Raw genomic sequence first — 22,223 nt, 5'->3', positions numbered from 1 at the left:
CAATTATTGAAAATCCTATTAATAGGCTTCCGGTAGGTAAAGTGTTGATATAAAAGTTTTACTCATTTAACGTTATATTTTATTAAAGAGAATTAAATAAACAATTCAACTATGCCTGTCTACACTTTCGATTCTTTTTAATAAAATTTTCTATAAATAGAAAAGAAAATGTGGTGCATCTATCCCGGAATTACCCTACAATAGAAAATGTTTAAAGAAGAGTAGAGGAATCTGTAATATTCTGTACTATGCATTATGTTGTAATAAATCTCATAAGAGCTTTCCTAATAAAAAGAAAAAAAGAGTGGAAGAATACTACTAAATAGCTTTTAGCTTACAAGAATAACTAATAGAAGAAATAATTGTTTACGTAACTGTTGTTCGACGAATAGGTGTTGATTTGCATGAAGACGCGTGATCAATTTCCAATAAACTGGTTTCCTGCGGAGTTACGCGGCGAGTAGCTTTCAAATCGCGACTACGGCGCTAATAATTAGCTTACGAGCTCCTAAAGACAGCGGTCGCATAATAGTAAATTATCGTCAGGGCAGGAAGTAGCGAAAGTATCTGTTCGTTGTGGAACGAGCGCACGGTGAACGCTTCTTCGACGGCGCCGCGCGGCAGCGGGGAACAAATTGACGGTCGGCCATATTGTTCACCACGGAAATTTCTCCGAGGACCTTCGTTCCTGGAAGTTGTTGGGGCATTAACTCGCACGCCGTTCAACGTAAACGCTTCCCCCGGCTTCCGTGTAAACAGTCATTTTTTTAGCGATACGTCTGCCGTTAGGTTTTCGAGGCGTAAAATCAACGAAACGATCCGATCGGAAATTACGGCGTTAAACTGGCGGCAGCAGCAACGGTCCACGGCAAGACTCTTTCGAAGGGGCCCCCGGTCCTTGTCTCTTGCCGAGCGAAAATTCCGGCTTGGTGTTTGTTGCAAAAGAGAAAAGAAAAGGGGGGACCGAAAAGAAAGCCGAAGAAAACGAGCGCCCTGAGAGAAGTTAGACGAAAGAGAACGGAGCGGGAGGAGAGGAGGGCAGGGTCAATAACATAGGTTTTGGCTTCTCTTTCTTCCTTTCCCCGTGCAAGATAATTCGAGAGCCGGTTCGAGCCCTCTGGCCAAAGAATGCACTTTCAGCTGCATGTATTGTGTCCGTGCGAGGACTTCGCATTGACAAACGCCCCGAACAGGGCCGGACAGAGACGGTAAGCTGCACGAGGGATACCTCGGAGCCGAGGAAACCAAAGCGAACGACAAAACCGAGTTTTCTTTCAGGTTGCCACGAACGTGGTAGCGTTCGCGACTTAAAATATGAGTTGTTCAACGGTTGAACGACGTCTTTTGCAATGCCGTTCCAGCATATGAAGGAACTTTGCGCGCCGAGACACGGAAAGAATGAAAATTCGAGGAAGGAAACGCTGCTGGCGCGGACACTTGGCGACAAGTAAAATGTTGAACGGTGTGGAAAATTGAGTATTTTCTACTCTAGGACCGAGGCAATCTGATGCAATTCTACGGACAAGTAGAAAATATTAAACTTGATGTAAAATGAAGTGTTTCATTCCCAAAAAGAATTTTCCATGGCACAAAAAGAATGAAAGGGACTAGCATAAAGCGTTGAAGTCTAGGATTAAGAAATCTGCACATGCAAATATTGCAGACGGTGCCTGCGATCACGCCTCTTTTAAACTGCCGACACCTCTGTGCTATTAATACTACAACTTTTAATTCAGAAGTGAAAGAGAGCTGGATCGGGGATTAAGATTGCGTCCGCTGTCAGTTAGGTGACAATTCTGATCGCTAAACCACACGCCTCCGAGGATCTTTCTTCTCCTAGTTCGTGTGGCGTACAACATGGTCTTGCCGCCTCTGGGACTTGTGTGATAAATGTTGGATACTTAGACAGCTCACAATGGACACGTAGGAGCACGACATGCGTACATGATTGAGGTAGTACAACTAACATCGCGAGCGTAGGACAATCTATGGTGCTGTGTAATCGGAGCATCTTGTAAAAAGCGCCTCGGGTGAGTGGGGCCACAATACATTAATGAAAAGTCGCATTAGCCCTAGTAGTGAAATTAACGACGAGCATATAGCGACAGGACGTGTCTGTGAAACAACCAATAAAAATTGTGCAAGCAAAAGTTAACACATTACCGACCGGTTATTATTGCATAATTTTGAAAAGTCTATGGTATATGGCTAAACACTTTCTAATGGAACCTTCAATAGCAACAGCAATTTGCATTGTGAACTAACAAGTCACCCTCAATAACGTCGTTTGATAGTTTCATTTAAGATTGTTATGTAAAAGAAAATTTCTCTGTGCTTTCTTTTGGAACAGCACAATTATTGAAAATCCTATTAATAGGCTTCCGGTAGGTAAAGTGTTAACTATGAAAGCACGCTATCGAGAGAGATCAAAATCGAGGGACCAAAAGTAGATAAACCCGTAAATCCCAAGGAGACAAGCCTTCGAGCTCTGGGCAATCTAATCAAGATTGTCAGTCAATCCTCATCATTTGTAATCTCGGCACTAATCCATCTAATAAGGCCCAAGGCTGCAGATCTCTGAACTTGACTTGGATTTCTGAGCTGGCGAGTCTCCAACTGGAAATCGCCTGGTCTCGGGGTATGAGGATACCCTAACTTGGATTTAAGGAGTTTGTACCGTCCAGCACGTCTTTAGAATCGTGTCCTTATCTCCTTAAAATGAACTCGGTTAGGTTCAACGAGTCCATAAGTCAAAGTATCACTTTCTTACGAGTTTGTGGTCATCATCGCTATGCCTAGCGAGCGTGTATGTCAATGTATCATGTTCCCTTGTACCTGAGGTCAAATTTCACTGGGCCTATCGAGTCCTTACATTCAAGTATCGCGGCTCTACGTGCGTGCGATGAATGTTACTGTGGTCAAGGTGTCACCGGATTTGTAGAGCAGAACCATAACCATTTGAATTGAATCTTAGTAGGTCGTTCGTCTTCTTATGTTCTGGTTTATGTACAGAACCATTATTTTCTGACACTCGCAACTTGCCTCTGATTGCATTGAGTCTCTAACTACATTTTTGCGTTGTTTTGTGAGGCTATCTTTATTTGAGTGAACTACGATCGCATAGATCCTGGTACTTTTCACATTCTCCATGTTATAAATCACCTTTCGGACATCCTATTCGGCTATGGTAGTAAAAGCCGAATCAATAGCGATCTCTATCATTCGTCGCGACTCCACGACCTTGTGGATCTAGCGTTCAGCTGTTTGCGACGTTTCCAATATCAACTGAACTGAACCCACGATACTCCCTACATATAAAGCATTGTCTCGATCGTATTGCGACTTGTCTGGCGTAGACTCAGTCACACACATTACCTCCTACGAACTCTGTGTCATCGGTGACGTAATACGTCTAGTTTATCTGTGTTGAGCAACGTTAGACCGGAATACATAATACCGAGATGAATATTTAACGTCGAAGTTAAAAATAATACGTTAAATTCGTATGACTCGTTATGTTAATTCCGAGTTTTGTAAACTGGTTTGTGAAAATATCGAAACGTTGTGCAAACGAAATGAGAGTCAAAATGAGATGTAGTCAGGAGTAAATGGGAAGAAAAAATATAGAAATGGGAGGTGTGAAATGAGGAGAACGTCAAAATTAGGTACAAATTTAGGTAAAACAAAAAGCTTTCTTACAAGGCAACAGCTGTTACGAAAAGTGGTTTAAAATTCGATTACAAGATTTGACGCATACAACAACAACTCGGCAAGCTAATATAAGCGTGGTAAAAAAATAAAAACGTGGTAATAAGAGAAGAATCATAATTCGCTAATCACACAACTTGAGGCAGCGTGACACTTAAATCATTCAATTTCTTCGTTTAATACGGGGTTTATCTACAGTAATTGTGCTGTGTAACAAGTTCCTGTAATTCTAAACGAACCGATCGTGTTCGTACATTTAGAAAATTGAACGACCATACAGTTCAGCGAGGTAACAGGAAGTCGAATACCTTTCAAGTAGCGAGTTCGGTGTTTTCTTGCCTAGTGCCCCGTTAAAGTGCCAGTAACTTCAATCTTCGTAAAAGTGCCCAGTGAGGCCGACGGGCAAGAAAGAAGATCTAAAGCACGTAAACAATTACTACAAGCTGTTTCTCGAAACTCGCCTCGTCGGAAAGGCCAATGGCGATGTAAATACCTACAGTACATATATCGCAGTCCCGCGAGTGTGACACAGCAGCATTGTTCTACAGAGACGTGACTTCCCCGTATTTTTCAATTACTCTGCCGCGCCATGTGTTGTTCCACGCGTTTAGTATTTTTCCAGACATTCGCTATAAATTCTCCGCGCGAAGACCCGCGCTCGGGAAAAAGGGACGGGAACTATAATCAATGTACTTTTGTCCCGCCGAGCTAGTAGCACCTCTTTCTTCGGATGGTGACAAAAAAGCACATCAAACGCTGCACTATTCTCAAAGATATTAAAAAGCTTCGAAAAATGCTCGAGAGTATTAGAAACACGTGGATAAGTTCTGTGTTCTAAGTGTGTTCAATTCAATTGAAAATTATCAATAGATAAGAAATGGATAATTTTAAGAGCATGTTTATGAAATGATGCTTATGCGGGCAGAATAACTAATTTTTTAGAAACGAATGTGTCGCAGAAGCATTGAGAAACGCTGACAATTGACAGTCGTTTTCGTCAGGAGCATCCCTTTTTAAATTAATTACAAAAAGAGAAGATCATAAATAGTCCTGAAGATTCTAATAATCATTGTATCGAATGTTTGGAAGATTATTATTCAGCCACATCTAAAGAAGATTGGATTTGTTGTTCCAATGCCTCAAATGGCTCCATGAAGTTATGTTAAAAAACTATTATAATTTATGTAACATGTGTGGTAGAGAAAAAAAAGAATAGAAGTAGGGAGAATAGGTTATAAATAAAGGAATGCGTCTATCTGCAATTAGGAGTGCATCTAACTCCTTTTTTTAAACAGTACGTTAATATATTAATATAAAAGTTTTACTCATTTAACGTTATATTTTATTAAAGGGAATTGAATAAACAATTCAACTATGCCTGTCTACACTTTCGATTCTTTCTAATAAAATTTTTATAAACAGAAAACAAAATGTGGTGCATCTATCCCGAAATCACCCTACAATAGAAAATGTTTAAAGAAGAGTGGAAGAGAATCTGTAATATTCTGTACTATGCATTATGTTGTAATAAATCTCATAAGAGCTTTCCTAATAAAAAAAAAAGAGTGGAAGAATACTACTAAATTGCTTTTAGCTTACAAGAATAACTAATAGAAGAAATAAATGTTTACGTAATTGTTGTCCGACGAATTGGTGTTGATTTGCATGAAGACGCGTGATCAATTTCCAATAAGCTGGTTTCCTGCGGAGTTACGAGGCGAGTAGCTTTCGTCAGGGCAGGAAGTAGCGAAAGTATCTTAGAAACGAATGTGTCGCTGAAGCATTGAGAAACGCTGAATCCGCGCGCTTTTGCAAGCGATTCGCAATAGTTCGCATCTGCTTAACCTTTCGAGAGCAGCGGTATTTTTCGTACAATGTCTTCTCGCGCCGCAAAAAAAGTGGCCGACCGGGCGTTAAACAAACAAAGCCGAGGGGGAGAAGGATGATTTTCATAACGAGTTTGCATCTCTCGGGCGTCGCATAAATTATAAACCGATAGAAACGTACGTATGATGCTTGCACCCTGCCCTTAATAACCGTGGGCGTGCGTTCCCGGTGCAGCATGGGGCGTTGCGCGTTCCTCCGTGCGCGTTATTGAATGGCGAAAGTGAATTGTGTGAAATTATTACGATTATACGGAACGCGCGTGGTGCCCATTACCCTCGCCACCTGCGTCGAAATCGATAAGTCGATAAGTTGCAATAATGCCACAGCGTACCAACAGATGGATATTACACGGTCCCCCATGGGAGATCGCATGGCGATATTACTTATCTGCGCGGAACTATCGCGATTTTTTAGACGCCGAAGAAAACGCTCGCCTTCTATAATTTTCGACGCTGTTCGGAGAGATGAAAATTGTTAATACCGGCAACGCGGCTCAAGGAACATGATAGCAACTCGATACGATATGAAATCTCATTTTACATTAACCCTTAAAAACGACTCCTTTTATTTTTATTTTGTGAAACATTGCTGGCTGCTGGGCTGTCACTCAAAATGTTAATCTACGTATTACGGCGACATCTGCGACAAAAACCGAGAATCGAACGACGTCCCTGTAGGATCGTCGTGAATATTTTCCCATAATCGCAGCGGCGAATATGAAGCAGCATTCTTTGCGGGGAGATGAATTATTATGATCCCGCTTTAAATTCGCGTGCGAAACCGACGCGCCGGGAACAAGTCTCGGCAACTCAGTTTATAATTTTAATTATCTGTTCGTAAGATTGCAGACACGTGTCCATTAAGAGATTGAGTTTACTTGCATAGGCTCTCGAGTGTAATCTATTACCGGGACAATCTCTTTATTAATTGACCGGTTCACCTTCGTTATTAAAATTTCAGGATATTCGCGAAGAAGCTACAGATCTATCTTCGCCGGTTTCAATGTAGAGCCACACATAATTGCTAGCCATTAATCTGATTGAAATCGGTAAAGCACACGGCAACACCGTTGCAATTAAATTATATCCTCGGCGAAGTCGATGCGCTTCTCTTATCGACCGCGGAGAGTAGAAAGCGCGCGATTTCTTTTGTATCGTTGTTAATCTGCCGGCTGATTAAATCATTAAACAGCGTTACCACCTTCTCGGCGCGATTAATAAACGTTCCTTGTCGCGCGGAGAGTCGTCTCGCGGATGTAGACGGAATTTAAATATGAAATTGCGTGCTGCGGTTTCACCGGCTATACCGCGGTTCGATTAATAAACAGGATCGAGTGTTTCTCGTAACGAGAAGGGGAGAAAAACGCTGAAACCGGGCGAGCATGCATGCCAGAGAGACTGTCTCGTATGGTACGCTGGCCGCGGCCAGACGGAAAAGTACGGCGAAAAGTGAAAGTATGAAATTAAAAAGCAAAAAGGCAAAATTGCATTCGGTTTTACTGCCGGCTGAGGTCGCCGAGAAACTCCTCTTCTCTGCGGTCTCGCCGGCGAGCCTTGACTTACACGAGGAATTCGAGCTACTGCGGCTGTGCCAATAACGATAGTGCTCGCTACGTACTCCTACGAAGCTGTGACAATCCCCGCCACAAATAGTTGAAAGCGTAATGTATCACTTTACTGTGAAATTGAAAGACATTTCGTTTTTATTTCGTTAGAAAGACGTTGGCAAGTCGAACCATTCTGTGCGGTTAATACTCCTTTCTCGTTGTAGAAGTGATTCATTTTATGACACTATAGTTTACCACGACAGCGATGAAAAGCTGAATCATTCGCGGAAGTTGGCTCGTAGGTGCTTCTCTCGAAAATGCTCGTATTTCTTGTTTCCCGTATTTTTCACTTTTTACGATGGTAATCTAACTTTTCTAGGCAGCACCAAAATGATTCTGTCATTCTGATATTCATAAAATGGAATTTAGCAGTGCCTCCGAGTCGCTGCCTCTATTAAAATTATATTTGTAAAATATGCACTCGAATCGCGTCAGCTTCAAATAATTTCGCGTAGTCTCCGAGGCTTCGTCTCAGCGTTTAAGGATTAAAGCTGCCGCGCCGCAGCAGGCGTAGAAGTTAGTAAATGCGGCATAAGCTACTCCGCGGTTTATTCGAAACGTTTTTGTTTCGTTCTCGGAGGTAGCATTTCTAATTCATGCGGACTTACGCCTTCGCCATAACACGGTGTCACGCGTGAACCTAACGCGTAGCATCCGCATCCGGCGTAATGGCAGCCGTACGAGGCAGAACGAAGCACCAGGAACATTTCAATGATTCTGTTCGGACACTGGCATCACCGGTATAATGAGTATGTACGGCGAACCGAAGGAAATCCCTGTCGATGCTGTTTTCTTAAATGCGCCGTATGTCTCCTCCAAAACGACATCATTACGTTTTCTACCGGCGACACATGCTGCCCCTTTATTGTTCCGGCGCTCTGCTGCTCGCACACCGGCTCATATTTGGTCGTCCCGCGAGTCGTATTGCTTTTCGATGTTGGCTCCAGACGTGGAATACCAATTCTCAAAATGCACTTTCAATTATTGATGCACGAACTATCCCTTTTAATGACAGAAACATTTTTGCCGCGAATTTCATTCGAAATAAAATCCTGTTCGTTCTGTGACAATATTCACACAATAAAATTTAACAACTACGAAATTTCTTTTCCTTGCGGGAATTTGTTAAAGACAAAGAAATTTAGTAATTGCAGTTGCGCAATAGATCAACGGATTACAACGTATGGAATGACCTAACATTTTCCGATCACCGGGATCCCACTAAACGGGGAATGAAGAATGGACGCCATTTCTCATGAGAAGATAATGTCACCGATGATTCGATTTCCCCGCTATTCGACCATCGTTCACCGCCGAATGGCCCGGCGAATGATTGTTTAATACAAAACCGCGAGCAAAAACGGCATTCCTGGGCTGTGAACGGGACGTTAAAACGAGAGCGTGATGCCATGCAGAAGCCCGAGCCGTTCTGCCTCGTTTCGTGGAAAACGGTAAAACACTGATCGTTGAATAAAATCGATTTCCAAGCGAACGAAAGAACGGGGAAGACATAAAGGAATGCTTCCAAGGTGTTCCGGGAAAGAGGATCGGAAGTGATTCCCTGCGAGTATCCAGGAATCGGTTTCCATTCATTTACACACGGAATGTGGCGTAGTTTTTTCTTAGTTTCGCTGTTTCCTTGGTACATAATACGTTCGGGAACGACACGCGTAATTATTTAGCTGTTGCAGCGCCACTCGTTCCACCATTGTGAACGGGCACTTATTTTTTATGTTTCGTGCGTAGCTGCAGTTTACGAGACTTGCGAGATGCTGTCTTTTTGATAGTCTCCGGCTGGCTTGCAACGAAAATTGCTTTTAGAAGAGGCTTCTTGCAACCTTCGGAGAAATTCACTTCACGTTGAATCGAGAAATTAGAAGGACGTCGTTGATGATTGTATGCAAAATGAAAATTATGCTGGGGTGAGGGTGTTCCCTAACATTCATGTTCTTATTGTTTCGTGTTTCACTTACTCAATTTTGTGACAGAAGCATAAAATCCGTTAGTAATGAATACACGATCGGATTGTTACTGTACTCTATTAAAATACTTATTATGGGACGGTCTCGTGCAGCCAATAAAGAGGTCATTACTATGTCGATCTTCCAATCAAGAAACGGAAACGTCAATGACCACGTTATCGAGCACGACCGTGCCTCATTGACCCGTAACACACGCGACGTCATCGTAGAAAATCTGGCGCGTTATCAACCGATGTACCGCTAGCCTCGAACAGATATCTTCAATAATATTGCGTAACGGTATTCCGTCACCTAGAGTCGTGTAGTAGCACATAAACAATTGCAAAAAGAGGTGGTACCGAAAAACCGATGATCATAATTAATGGTCACATCGTTGCGGGAGATTTCGGGAATGCCGATATTGAGAAAAATTTTGAAAAAAATTCTGTACCTGTCCCGACTCAACGTTTACGAGTTTTCGCAGGTCTCTAGTCATCTGCCGATCTCGGTGCTCCAGCACAGTGGATGGTGATTTCGGTTGTTTTTATTACCGGAGGTTCGCGTCGTCCCTTTTCTCCTCTTTTGTCTCGAAGGTTTGGCGGGTACGCAACAACCTTGCGGGTAAGTTTAAACAGTCTGAGAGCGACTCATATAGGCTTGCCCACGGCAGCCGGCAAATCAGCCACGTCAGTGGAGAGATCGTGATTTATATCCGCGGTTCTCCCGAAGGCGACGCCGGGACCAAATCGGCGAAAGAGGCGCTTGCGTTCGTTCGTTCGTTCACGCTCCGTGTGCAATACTCCGGGGCCCTGTTCACGGCTCCACGTGCACGTGTGCACGTCAGGCTTCAAGACGCAACGCTCCTCTTCGATCCGGACGAAATGGCATTGTCGTAAAGATGGAAGGCGTCCGTGAGTCCTGTCTGAATGCTGGCGAAACCGCGGACCGAGAGGATCGATGCTTAACGGCGGCGTCGCTCGCCCTGGGAACCGAGAAGAACCGTTTTCCGACGGTGACACGATCGTTCGACCACTGTTCAAATAATAAACGTGCGGTTTTCCGTTGGGAATGGTCTCCGTAATACGGAACTCCTAACTGGTTCCACGGCGACAACGTGTTCCGATAATGCTCGCCTCCCAAGATTTACTGTTCGTCCCGCTAGTTCCTTCTGCCGACACCTCTGCTTGAATTAAACGTCGTCATCAAGCGTCGTCATATGGGTTACACAAGCTGTACAATCTCTACAAGTCACGAACAAGTAATTCAACTATTGTAGTAACGAAAGATCAATATTATATATATTTTTATCTATTGGCGGAACTGAAGACTTTGATGTAGAATTTCGTTTCCTGTGAAAAATACGTAGGTAGTCGTCGAAGTCGTCGTAAATACATCTGCGGAGAATCCTGACGTCCGCTTCGAAAAGTCCCGAAGGATCTACAGAGCAGAATGCCGCTTGAACGCAACAAGCTCGTAAAATTCCGCGTGTTGCTTCACGGTGAGAGTGTCCTCGAACTTTCTGCCGGCGAAACGAGGCTGAAGCTCATCGAGGAGATTCGCTAGTCCCTGGGGGCAAGTACGCGGCCGTATAAAGGTGTCCCCGCAAAAATGGTCAGAACCGTTGCATACTTTTGCTCTCGTCTGGCCTGTCCATTTCGGGCAAACGACCACGGACCAGATCGTTCGGCCTACGCTGCGACTCCACGGCCTACGTTCGCTTGCTCGCTCGCGATAATATGTCTCTCCTCGGAGATTGCGAAACAGCTCCGTTGAATATCGGCGATCCACCCATCGGCGCCTTTCGAGGCAAACCATAAGCAGAGACTCTCAGTCGCAGGGCCGGCGTATGTCACACGTTGTATCTACATCGCGAGAATCAACCACGTACGACGCGACACGGAAGCATAACGCGCGCTGTATTGTCCGATTTTAGTCCCACGTTCGCTGGAACGTGTTCCATCGCGGCGTATAAAATCTCGGGTTTATTGTGATAAGAGCAGGATAGTCCCATGCCAGCTCTTTCGCTCCAAGAAGACATATTTCCTGGTTTATGCCCGCGACAAGACCCACCGGACCGTACTTTATGGAATTAGAAACGGGCTTTAAGACCTTTCAGAGGTTACGGCCGGAAAAATCGATTTTATTTTAACGCTTCCCTTTTAGTTTTATCGAGTGACGGTTTTATCGACTGTATTGTAATTGTCTCTTGTGCTTTTCACTGAATCATTTATGACTTTCTCCTATATAAAATCGGTGTTTATATGGATGCCACTTTGTCCGAAAACATTCCTGCTTCACGTAAGCACAGACAGTAACCACAGTTATACGGATTGAAATTAACACCTGAATCGAGATGCTGCGAGCGATATTCTAATATAATTATATAAAAATTATAGTCCACGGTCTTCGAACATCAACAAACATGCGCGAAAATTTTCAAGTTCTATTCCCTTATCTGAAATCTTCAAGGCTCGTAATTTTTTCATTTAGAAATTGCCGAGAGATGATCTGTTCGAATAGCAATGCATACATTGTGCGCGCCATATTTAAGAAAATCAGGTTGCGCGTGCCGTAGGTAACTTCGAGGCCTTAGCGCGAGATAATTAGGACAATGATAAAGATCGTGCTGTAATAATTTACATTTCCTTGCCGTATTACAATTTCATGATTTTTCAGTACAGCGAGGTTGTACGCGAGCGACTTAATTGTACTACCAAAATTCATTTGATCTCGCAGATAGCAGTGTTGTTGAAATAACAGTTACAGAAAAAGAAAAAACTGTTTCGTTCTTAGCATTAGAATTATTAAGAGAAGAAATACATTTCAGTCTATTCTCCGTATCATATAACTGATGCAGATCATTTTTATTTTGCCATAACCTGAGATAACGGTAAAGGATGACTATGTAGGCTGTTTCGGATCCGCGCAGATTCCTGATTGCAAGAACGGCAGCGACATCGGCGGGAAAAGGGTCGCATAATGAGAGCCAGATGTTTTTTTCCGGATCTGCATTGGTAAATTCTCAAACGATCTGACCAGTGGGAATTACGCATCGCTTCAGCGTTACGTGTTGCGGTGTATCAGAGCGAACGGAAACAGCGCTAATGATGACGCGCTCCAACAGCCTGCATACTATGCGTCGTACTACGTACAATACCTGCGATTTCACCGCTATTCCCGCTTTCATTATTTCCCGGGCTATCAAGATGTTACTAAACGTCATTGAAAGTGAATATATTTAAAACAATATAACACCGCGCGGTGGACGCGGCGCGCGCGGCCGATGTATCGCGGGGCCCCGTGATGCGCGTAACGAAACGACCCTTTCATGTATCATCATAGCGAAAATTTCCGTCGCGGCAACCAACGCTTTCTAATTTGGAAGATTGACGTTTAGATGCGCCGCGATAACGTAATACCACGTCTCTTCTCGTTCGTAAAAGTTCTCGTCCTGTCCCCCATGCCCCACCCCTCGTACTCACCTTCCCGGTAACCCGACGTAGAACCGTAGCCGCCTCTTTTTGCCGAGTCAACACAACAACAACTCCTTGACGCGACGTTGCGACTTTTATTACGTGTCTCGGTTCGCAATAACCCGGCACAAAGGGAACACAATTTATGCCTCCCGTTTGCGCTATTGATCTTCTTTGAACATTTATTCACCGGATATTTTTTAACGACCGCTCCTTGAATCGAATGACCATGAATCCGCGCGTAGCGTACCGTCCCGTCGCCCCTCGTTCCTTTTCTACAATTAATCTCTCTGAATTCGTGTACGCGCACGATCTGTTATTGAATCTACAGTATACCAACAAGCGAATCATTATCCGTTAAAAATACACGGGTTTCGAGACACACGTTTCGAGGCGTGCGTTACGTTATTCCTGACGTTGGTCTAAGGGTGCATTTATAGTGGAGCGGCGAGCATCGATGATAGCGGCGCGGTGAAAACAAACCAACATTCGTGACAACATTTCGACACATACTAAAGAAAAAGTACATATGTATTTTCATTGTTTTTCTTTTTTTCACCGCACAGCTCATCTCGCTGCTCCACTATAAATGCATTGTAAGTAGTCTCGAGCCGCGTCGAGAAAATGGCAGATCGCTTTGCGGTACAGTAGTACCTCGCTCGTTGCACGAAACGGGGCGATGTGTTTTCCCATTTCCCAACTGTGTATTTCTTCTAGATAGCCGCCACAGTCCCCACCACAAGAACCAGAACTCTTAACAGCTCGTGGTGGGAGTCGCCAATGTGCAACGACCTTGATTCTTGCACGCATTGTCGGTACCGAGCGAGGGTCTACTGTACTTTGAAGACCACTGGACCATCTGATTTCCATATCAACACTACGGCAGTTGACGCCTGAAAATTGCCCCCCGCAGGGCAGAACGGATCCGCGAATCAGCTCGACTGAAATGCATCGCGGTGCGTTCGAAATACTTCACGATCGACAGACCGAACAACACAGGCGGTAATTAATTGCGCATCAGACATTCAGCAGACCATAAAAATGAATTTTTGAATTCGGCACACGGCGGCGCTGGGGGGATTGTAATCGATGGGGTTGCACGGGTAAACGTGTTAGTCGAGGGATTCGCGATATTAATTGCGTTTGAAATGGTTCCATTAATGGCGGCGGTTTTTGCCGCGACATTCGATCACTGTCGGTTCCCTCATAACCTGTTCGTGTTTCCAGTGCGTCGTCCTTGGGAAACATTCGATGTAAGCGGATTACAAAGGCGGAATAAATGTTTCGCGTTTAAAATTCCGTCGATTTCTTCGGCGCGCACCACGGTCCTCCACGGCCCTCTCGCCGGGAAAAAGTATTCGCTGGAATTCTCGCGGAAAATGTAAATTCCGCCGTTTAGTTGAGAAATGAGATATACGAGACGCATGAGATTTCCTGCGTGAGACTCGAGGACGTTGTATGGTATGCGAGCCACGCACGTACACATATAGTAGATGCGTGCAAGGATGAAGGAGTGGATTTTTCTTCCGTCGCCTCCCGTTTTCCATTGCGTCAATATGCCACGGATGAATAATTTACCAAGTAGATCGCCAGGTACCGATCCCGTATTCTCACGTTAGCCGCTACTTAAACATTCTGCCGGTTGGATAACGCTATCGTGAGTAATGGAATGTTTTAATTGCTGGCCAATCCTCGGATTAAGGGAAACCGCTTCCCTCTCTAATAAAGAAAGCTTCCGTGCGATGCCACTGTTCCTGCTGTTTGGTAAGGACACTGCTGGAACACAGTAGCTAAATCGAATTTAATAAGGTGTCCCAAAAGACGTAATATTCACGCTTATTTTGCAAACAACGATTTGCTTATCAATTTCTCATTATTTCCTAAGCTTCCGCTTAACCACGACGTTTTGTGTTTCAAAGAATAATTTAAAATTTGCATCGTGAGCAATGATTGATACCGTAAAAATTGACCTCGTACTAGAAAAATATTACTGTGTCAATCTTCTCTTATCTACTACCGTGGAGATACGGCTAAATAATTAAAATTATCCTAACATTTGCGTTCGTGACCGTACATATTGCACAAACCGCACAAAAGTGTTCGTACGCCCTTTAAAACAGAATAACTTTTTTATAATCGTACCAAACGACCTGATGTTTTGTAAGCAATTAGAAACATTGGTTTACTAAATAATGTGCAAAAAAATTCCAAAAATTATAATTTACAAGGTTACATGCAAAAATAGAAAAGGCGTTTTTTAAAACTTTTTTATTTGGGCCCTTAAAGTGAAAATTTAAAATACATATTTTGTAGATCTATGTTAGTTACAGCTACAAAACAGATTTAAAATTTTCATTAAGGGTTGTAAATTATAATTTCTGGAAAATTTTTTTGCACATCATGTAGTAAACGAATGCTTCTAATTGCTTACAAAGCATCAGGTCGTTTGGTGCAATTATAAAAAAGTTCTTCTGTTTTAAAGGGCGTACGAACACTTTTGTGGGCCACTGTATGTAATATAATTAGACTGCGGATCTTTATGCAAAATAAAAAATGTTTGCATTGATTGCAAGACACAGGAGCCAAATAAAAATTTCACTCTTCTTTTAATTATCTTATTGAGGTAAAACTAATACACTGGTGGTCTCAAATCTTTTTAATACCTCCACTGTTTTAAATTGTATGTACCCATTTTGGTCATAAATGCATAAAATCCGCAGTCTAGTAATAATGTTAGCGAGCAGCAAATGAAAATATATTTTCTGACAATCTAAAATGGATAAACGTACACCCTGGGCGATAAAAAACGATGGCAGGTTCGTGCCCGGGATAGCGTAATCGTCGCAAAATAATTGCGCAACGGTCCGATCTGGCTTTCCCGTGTCACGGGGGGTTCTCAGGCGATGACACGATCGGGACTCATCAATATTAATAAAGAAACGTTAAATCGATGTATGCGGGACCTCGTCGCTTAATAAGACCACCTACTAATAGTGGCTCCCCGTATTGCCCTCAATTACATGTATCGAAGAAAGAAGCACATTTAAAATTCTTGACAAGTCTGTACAAGCATTTGCAATTAATTCACCAGGGAGGCCTCACCTCGATGCACGACGCGAGCGCCATTAAAATTCTCGGCGAGCTTGCGCAAGTCGCTTTCAAATATAAACCGGAGCTTTCCGGAGCATATCGACGGTTTCGATAACTCTCTGCGCGTGTAACACGCTTTTTCGATCCCGACGCGCGTAATGGTGCGTGCGGGGAAAAATCAGGCTCGGACCCGGGGACGACTTTGCAGAGGTATATTTATATAGGTGGACCCGAATGAATCGTATCTACGATTTACGTCGTAGATAGCCCTGCATGCGGCAAGGTCAGCTTCCTGTTAAACAGATTTTTTAATGAAAGAAAAGTTCGGTCCGCGGGGAGCAGCTCACGCACAAACACAGTCGCCTTCAGGCCTGTGTGCGCGTTATTGTATCGTTGGTGACTTATACCGTGTGTATTTCTTGGTGTATACCGTGTGATCTTTTATTCAGGGAATCGAATACGATATAAAGTATATTTTGAATTTTTATTGAAACCTATCAATTTGCTTTCCGAATTGCAATTCTTGATTAATGATTGTATTCCTGAAAGGATACATTTGTCCGTTGGTCCTTCTTGCTCTCTTATACAATCATTCCGAGACACTCTGTGCATTTAATGTATGCATGCCTCTCCCAGACTGGCCTTTCGTGGAAAGAACATCTTCTAAATTATTCAGAATTTTAAATTCTGAATGTAAATTTGATTATGCGCAACCGGAATATATCGTCCGATATAAAAAGGCTACTTAATTGTTAAGCGTTGCTTCCACCGACATTAAAAATGAAAGGCAACCTGCTCCCTTTGTTCCTTTTGCTCCAGCCAGTCGGCAACTGTGTGTTCGAAACGAATTTCTACATATTTTACATCACCTGCTTCCAAAAATGAGACTGCGATGTTACGACAACGTTCGCAAGGACTTGTTATTACAGTGCAAGGGGTTAACTACGTGCCGTGGACTTTAAAAATTACGAACCTGGCAGATAACGTGTTAAGCGAAGAAATAAATTCTCATTAAACCCCTGCCTGTTGAACCTAAGAATTTTTTCCTGAGAATCTACAGCGAGACGACGATAGTTGCAACGAATTACATATGCCGACTGCGATGAAGCCACGGCCGCGTTTCGGGGGGTACCCGGTAGACCGTCTCGCGCCAAAGGAGCGCAGTAGGACAAATTCTGGTTTCCTACATTTCCCTAAATCAGCGTCGACGGTGTACTAATTCCAGCAATTGGTTGCTACACCAAGGCGAGACCGGGTCGAGTGCGTGTCGTTGTGCGGTTCACGCATTCGCCGCACGTACGACGGGATCGTACGTATGCGTGCCGGGCTTTGTGGGCAGCCTGCATTCCTGCCGGTAATAGGCAGAGTCTGAAGGGGCCCGCCGCTTTTCGTCGCTCAATATATTTCGGCTTGGAACGACAGCGCTCGACGCAGCCCACCCGTTGCACACGCATTCCCCATTGCCGCGAGAATGGCAAGGCTGACCGGGTCCGATAGCGCGATCGCGAGATCGAGAGCGGGAGAGCGATCTAAAACGAATTTTTCCGGGAACCGGGCCGAGCACTTTTAGCGGAACAATGTGGAAAAGCAAGTTTACGGCCGTTACCGTAACTCCTTCCCGATATTGCTCCATAATATCGCATTACGACTGTCGGCTACGGATTCCAGACCGATTCCCACTTTCCGCGTGCAATTTCACGACCCCGCGAGCGCTCGCGTACCGTTTCCCATGCCGGGTCCTTCCGTCACGCGCCACTAAACTGCATAAAGGCACGAAATCTCCGCGATCGAACGCCCGGTGGCGATTACATCTCTGCCTGAACACACCGCCCGTGTCCGGGCGACATCGTTTTGAAGCAGCGCGTATTTACACGGTGAATGAATGAGTCAGCTGGAGATGCGCCGATTTATTATCGGCGAACGCGTGCTCCCCGTGCTACCAGGCCAAGAACATCGTGTATACAGCTTTTATCAGTGTTCCTTTATTTTCCGAGCTTGACGGATACGCGGTAAGAACCGATCGGATCAAACTCGCATACCAGTGCTCCGCTCCGTCGATTTTCATGGTCGTCTAATTAATAGTTTGCAACGGTGGATCAACGTCGTCGAGCATTAACGTCTTGCTCGCCTGGCGAACCACTCGCGCGCCGGTTATCTTAATGAAATATCATTTTCGACGGGCCGTTTTATCTGCTTGAACAACCTGGAAGAAGCGCTCGCGCGTCATCTGTCCTTTCATTCATAGGCCCGCGAGGTTCGACACGGTGCTACGAGCTGGGGGTTCGTGGATTCGATGGCTTTAATTGTCCGAATGTTGTGCACAGGGCATGCCATAGATCGCGCCGGCGAAACTGCACGAGCGAAATCTCTGCGAAGCGTGTCCTCGCGTGGCTCGCGCGGTTATCTCGACACGTTCGAGACCGGTAACGTGGTTCTCGGTCATTTCGAATTCATTAGCTGAATACCGGTAAGTGTCTGCGTTATTCTTTATATCCATACTCATTTATATAGCAGACCCTTGCGGTATTTAACTAGGGTACTCGTCCTAATTACTGTGCTGTTAAGCTAACTCGTTAATTCATGAATTAATGACTGAATTATTTTATTGCATCTGTTTATTTTTATCGAATATTCTTGTGAAGTTAAAAATGTTCATATTTCACGATATTGTAATTAGAATGAAAAGAAGGGTCTTTGACCCAATTATCTGCTTTGAACACATTAGTATGCCTTCATTTAAAATCCTCGTCCTCGTAAGTCTTAATACAACGCACTAATGTCGTCTCTGAAGGACGATCGACTTGAAAGCGTGCGCTCTTCATTCATAAGTCCGCGCGTTTCGACATGGTACTAGGAGTTGAGAGTTTGGATACGAGCGCTTTGAAGGTTCTTTGGATTGGTGCTCGGAAGGATGGTCGTGCGAGTGTTCTGCAAGAGAGGCGTGCCAGAGATCGCACGAGCGAAATCTCCGCGAAGCGTGTCCTCGGCTGGCGGACCGCTCGCACGGTTATCTTAATGAAAAATAATTTCACGCGGGCCGTATTATCTACTCGATCAACCTTGAAGAAGCGCTCGCGCGTGATCTGTCTCTTCATTCATAAAGTCCGCGCGTTTCGACATGGTGCTAGGAGTTGAGAGAGTTTTATTTCCGAGCGTTCCGAAGGATCTTTGGATTGGCGGTTTTGAAGGATGGTCGTGCGAGTGTGTTCTGCAAGAGAGGCAAGCCAGAGATCTCGCACGAGCGAAATCTCCGCGAAGCGTGTCCTCGCGTAGCGGTGCTCGGAACGTAGAATCTCCTGGACAGTGACGGACTTACCTCGCCGACACGGAGCGCCACCAGGGCCAGGCACACTACCGACACAAGCGCACCGGAGAACGCGTGAATATTGTTGGTCCCCACTGTCATTTTCGGCGGTGTAATCGCGCCAACACTGTACGACCGAGCGCGGGACGTGTCACGTTCTTGCGAATGCTCTCTCCGTCGGTTTGGCTCAGTCTCACGTCACATTTTCGTTACTGAACGAGAACGGTCGCATCGTATTCGCGACGAGGGACACACAGTCTCAGGCGAGGCGAGTCGTTTTTCTCGTGGCGGCCACGCGGCTTCTTTCCGATCACGCGAAGGTCGTGGATCGAGTGATCTATCGTCGACGGTCCCGCTCGAAAACTCGATCGTTCGTCGCGGAGAACTGCTGCCGAGTGTTATACTGGCGCAATAATGACTGTTCCTCCTGAACTGCCCCCAGGGACGCTCAAGTGTTCGGCATTTTGGTGGGGATAGATCGTGCAAGCGGCGGCCATTCCCTTTTCGCTCGATGTGTATGCAATCCACGCATTCAAGTCTCTGAACCGAACGGTCCGCGGACCGTGGTTCGCTGTGCTCGACGTTCGAGGCCAGCACCGTGCAAGCTACCCGATCGTATCGTAGATACCCGCCGTACCGGCACAGTTCTACTCCGCTCCGGCAAAACCTTCCGGAACGTTCGTCGAATGATTTTAAAGTCGTGCTGCGCGCTAGGCGGTGACCCTAATTCGCGTACCCTCGCGGTTACCTCGGTGAAAAAGGTTCCTTCACCCGGCCTTTTTTTTCTTTTTTCGACAATGTTGGTATTTGTTGAATAATTATCCGACCGGAATTAACTGGGATCAGAGCGAGATTCTATGCATGCTGGGTTAGCAGGGCCCTCTTTCTCGCTGCGTAGGTGGTTGCAGATATTGACTCGGAAGACGGCCACGTCTGCTTTAAAGCTTAAAGTTCCGGAACTTCGTAACGATTACGCCGGTGCGCGGAATTATGTCAATTAGACCCTCGTTTTGCCGCGGTACTCGTATTTACCAATGACTGCAAAAACTGTGGAGTAGAGTAACAACATTTCTTATTTGCGTAACGAAATTTCTTGTATAATTTTTCTACACGAATGAAATACCCATTACAAGGTAGTCGTGAATATGGCTTGACATAAAAGATTAATGTTTACGTATCGTTCAACGAGTTTAAGAGCATGCAATTATTTCAAATAATAATTATTTAAGAAGAATGTTATTTGAAATAATTATTTGGAATATAGTCCACAAAAAATATTATTTCAATTAATAATTTCAATACATTTAATACAAATCTCTTAAAATATTGTCGTATTTCAATAAAAGTATTTTAGTGGCTATTTCCAATACATTTTATTTCAAATGTATCCAAATTGTTGAAACGACATCGTTAAAACATCTTCTACCTTCTAGATTGACGCAGAAAGGTGATTCTTAGAATGTTGCACATGTTTGCACACGTCAACAACTGTTATGCGATCTCAAGAGACAAACGATTGAATGAATATTGATTTGGACGAAGATTGCGGAGTTACAGGACTGTCGATAGTCGCGATGCTAGCGGTGGTAGTGTCGCCGTGCCTCTTAAGTTGTCACAATGCAGACAAAGGCGCACATCTCGGAGACAATAGCAGGCTTATAGGATCATTCATGGATGACGTGCGAACCATTCAAGATCATGATACACCGATATCTTTATGGAGGAATGATTTAAATACCGGATGCTGGAAGTTTTTATAGCGTGTGCGTAATAGTATTCTGGAAGTCGGAGCCATCATTACAATGGCATCTGTTAATGTATTCAAATTTAGCAATATTAATAGGATTTATAATTGCTCCGATTTTACCGAACACATTAAATATAATTGCGGTCCTTATTGCGGAAATTATTAAACAGAAAAGGAAAAACAGAAAAAATATTGTCACGATTTCTGTATTGATCTTATGTCGTCGTGTTCAATCGTCGTTACATTAAATTCATTTAAAGAATCTACAGCTCCGTCGTACAATCCCAAGATCTTATTAAGTACAATTAAAATAGCAATGGCAGGTGAATGCAAGTCTCCACGGAACTGGAACAGTTTTTGCTAACCGAGTGCCGGGCGGTGTGTGTCGAGTGGTCATTGAATGATCCCTCGGTGCTGACGCGCGGCACGCGGGTGAAAACAAAAGTAACCCGCCGTGGAGAAAGAGTCGCTCGTGATTCACATTTTCCTTACGTAACGAACGGAGGTAGTCGTACGACCGACGACGACGTGAACCACGAAGAACGTAATCTCAATGGAACTCCACCGGCTCGTACATCCTTTGAGCGATCTTATCCCGGAAAAATGTCGGCGACCCACTTTCCCACGGGGAAGAAAAACGGGACAGAGAGAAAAAACACTTTCCAACCTCGCCGGCGGCGTGGAAGCGGAACAAAGAGAAAAAAACCGCCAGAAATCCGCGCCTGGAGCAACACCGGAAATAAAGGAAAGCATTAATCGTTGTATTATATTAATCTTATTGTACCCGACGGGGATTTAATTCCGTGAGGCTTGGTCGCTCGAGAGCGGTTCTGGAACAAAGAAATTTTCTTCCACGTTCCGCGTTCCGTGCGGCGGTTCCCAACCGGCACGGCGCGGCGGGTCGTTTGCGCGCACGAGTACCGGACAATGGAAATTCTATCTCTTGAAAGATCCCAAAGTACGATTTCCATAGACACAAAAGCTCGGCTAGCGCAGCGCCGCGGGTATCTGGGTCGTCGCATTAATTCTTTCATGCGGCGGGCGCATTGCTCGCTCGAGTGTACCCGCTCGAGTGGCGGGTAGGTCCGCCCGCGAAAAAACAACGCGAGCCTCCATAATTGTTATCGGGAAAGTAGAAAGATTGCAACCACGATTCAAACTATAAAGCTGGTGTAGCCGGTGGTTCTATCCGAGCTATCCGACTCGAGTGGCGGGTAGGTCCACCGACGAAAAAACAACACGAGCCTCCATAATTATCATCGGGAAGGTAGAGAGATTGCAACCACGACTTCAACTGTAAAACTAGTCTAGGCAGGGGCGGTATTTTCGGTACCCGCCTCGTGGAAACGCCGACCGGCCGGGTAGAACACCGGGTACCGGCTCGATGAAGGCGCGACCGTGTTATACGGCGTAGCCTGACGTTTCATCTTCACTCGGCCAGCAGGTG

The 22,223-nt window shown here is 44.6% G+C and overlaps 1 protein-coding gene and 1 long non-coding RNA gene across 2 annotated transcripts in view; both read right to left on the bottom strand.

Moving 5' to 3' along the window:
* Positions 1-19,470, bottom strand: part of LOC143208016 (cuticlin-6) — a 32,824-nt gene extending 13,354 nt beyond the window's left edge. Inside the window, exon 1 of the mRNA XM_076422036.1 lies at positions 19,042-19,470. Coding sequence (XP_076278151.1) covers positions 19,042-19,131 — 90 coding nt within the window. The 5' untranslated portion in view covers positions 19,132-19,470. The remainder of the gene's footprint in view (positions 1-19,041) is intronic.
* On the bottom strand, positions 791-19,035 carry LOC143208020 (uncharacterized). Its single transcript, XR_013008810.1, has 2 exons — positions 4,206-19,035; positions 791-4,124 (listed from the first exon to the last, which is right to left on the bottom strand). It is a non-coding gene; the product is annotated as an uncharacterized LOC143208020 (long non-coding RNA).
* Positions 19,471-22,223: the final 2,753 nt, after the last annotated feature.

Source organism: Lasioglossum baleicum, chromosome 4, assembly GCF_051020765.1.
Source record: "Lasioglossum baleicum chromosome 4, iyLasBale1, whole genome shotgun sequence".
NCBI lineage: Eukaryota > Metazoa > Arthropoda > Insecta > Hymenoptera > Halictidae > Lasioglossum > Lasioglossum baleicum.
This window is presented reverse-complemented; position numbering and strand designations above follow the sequence as displayed.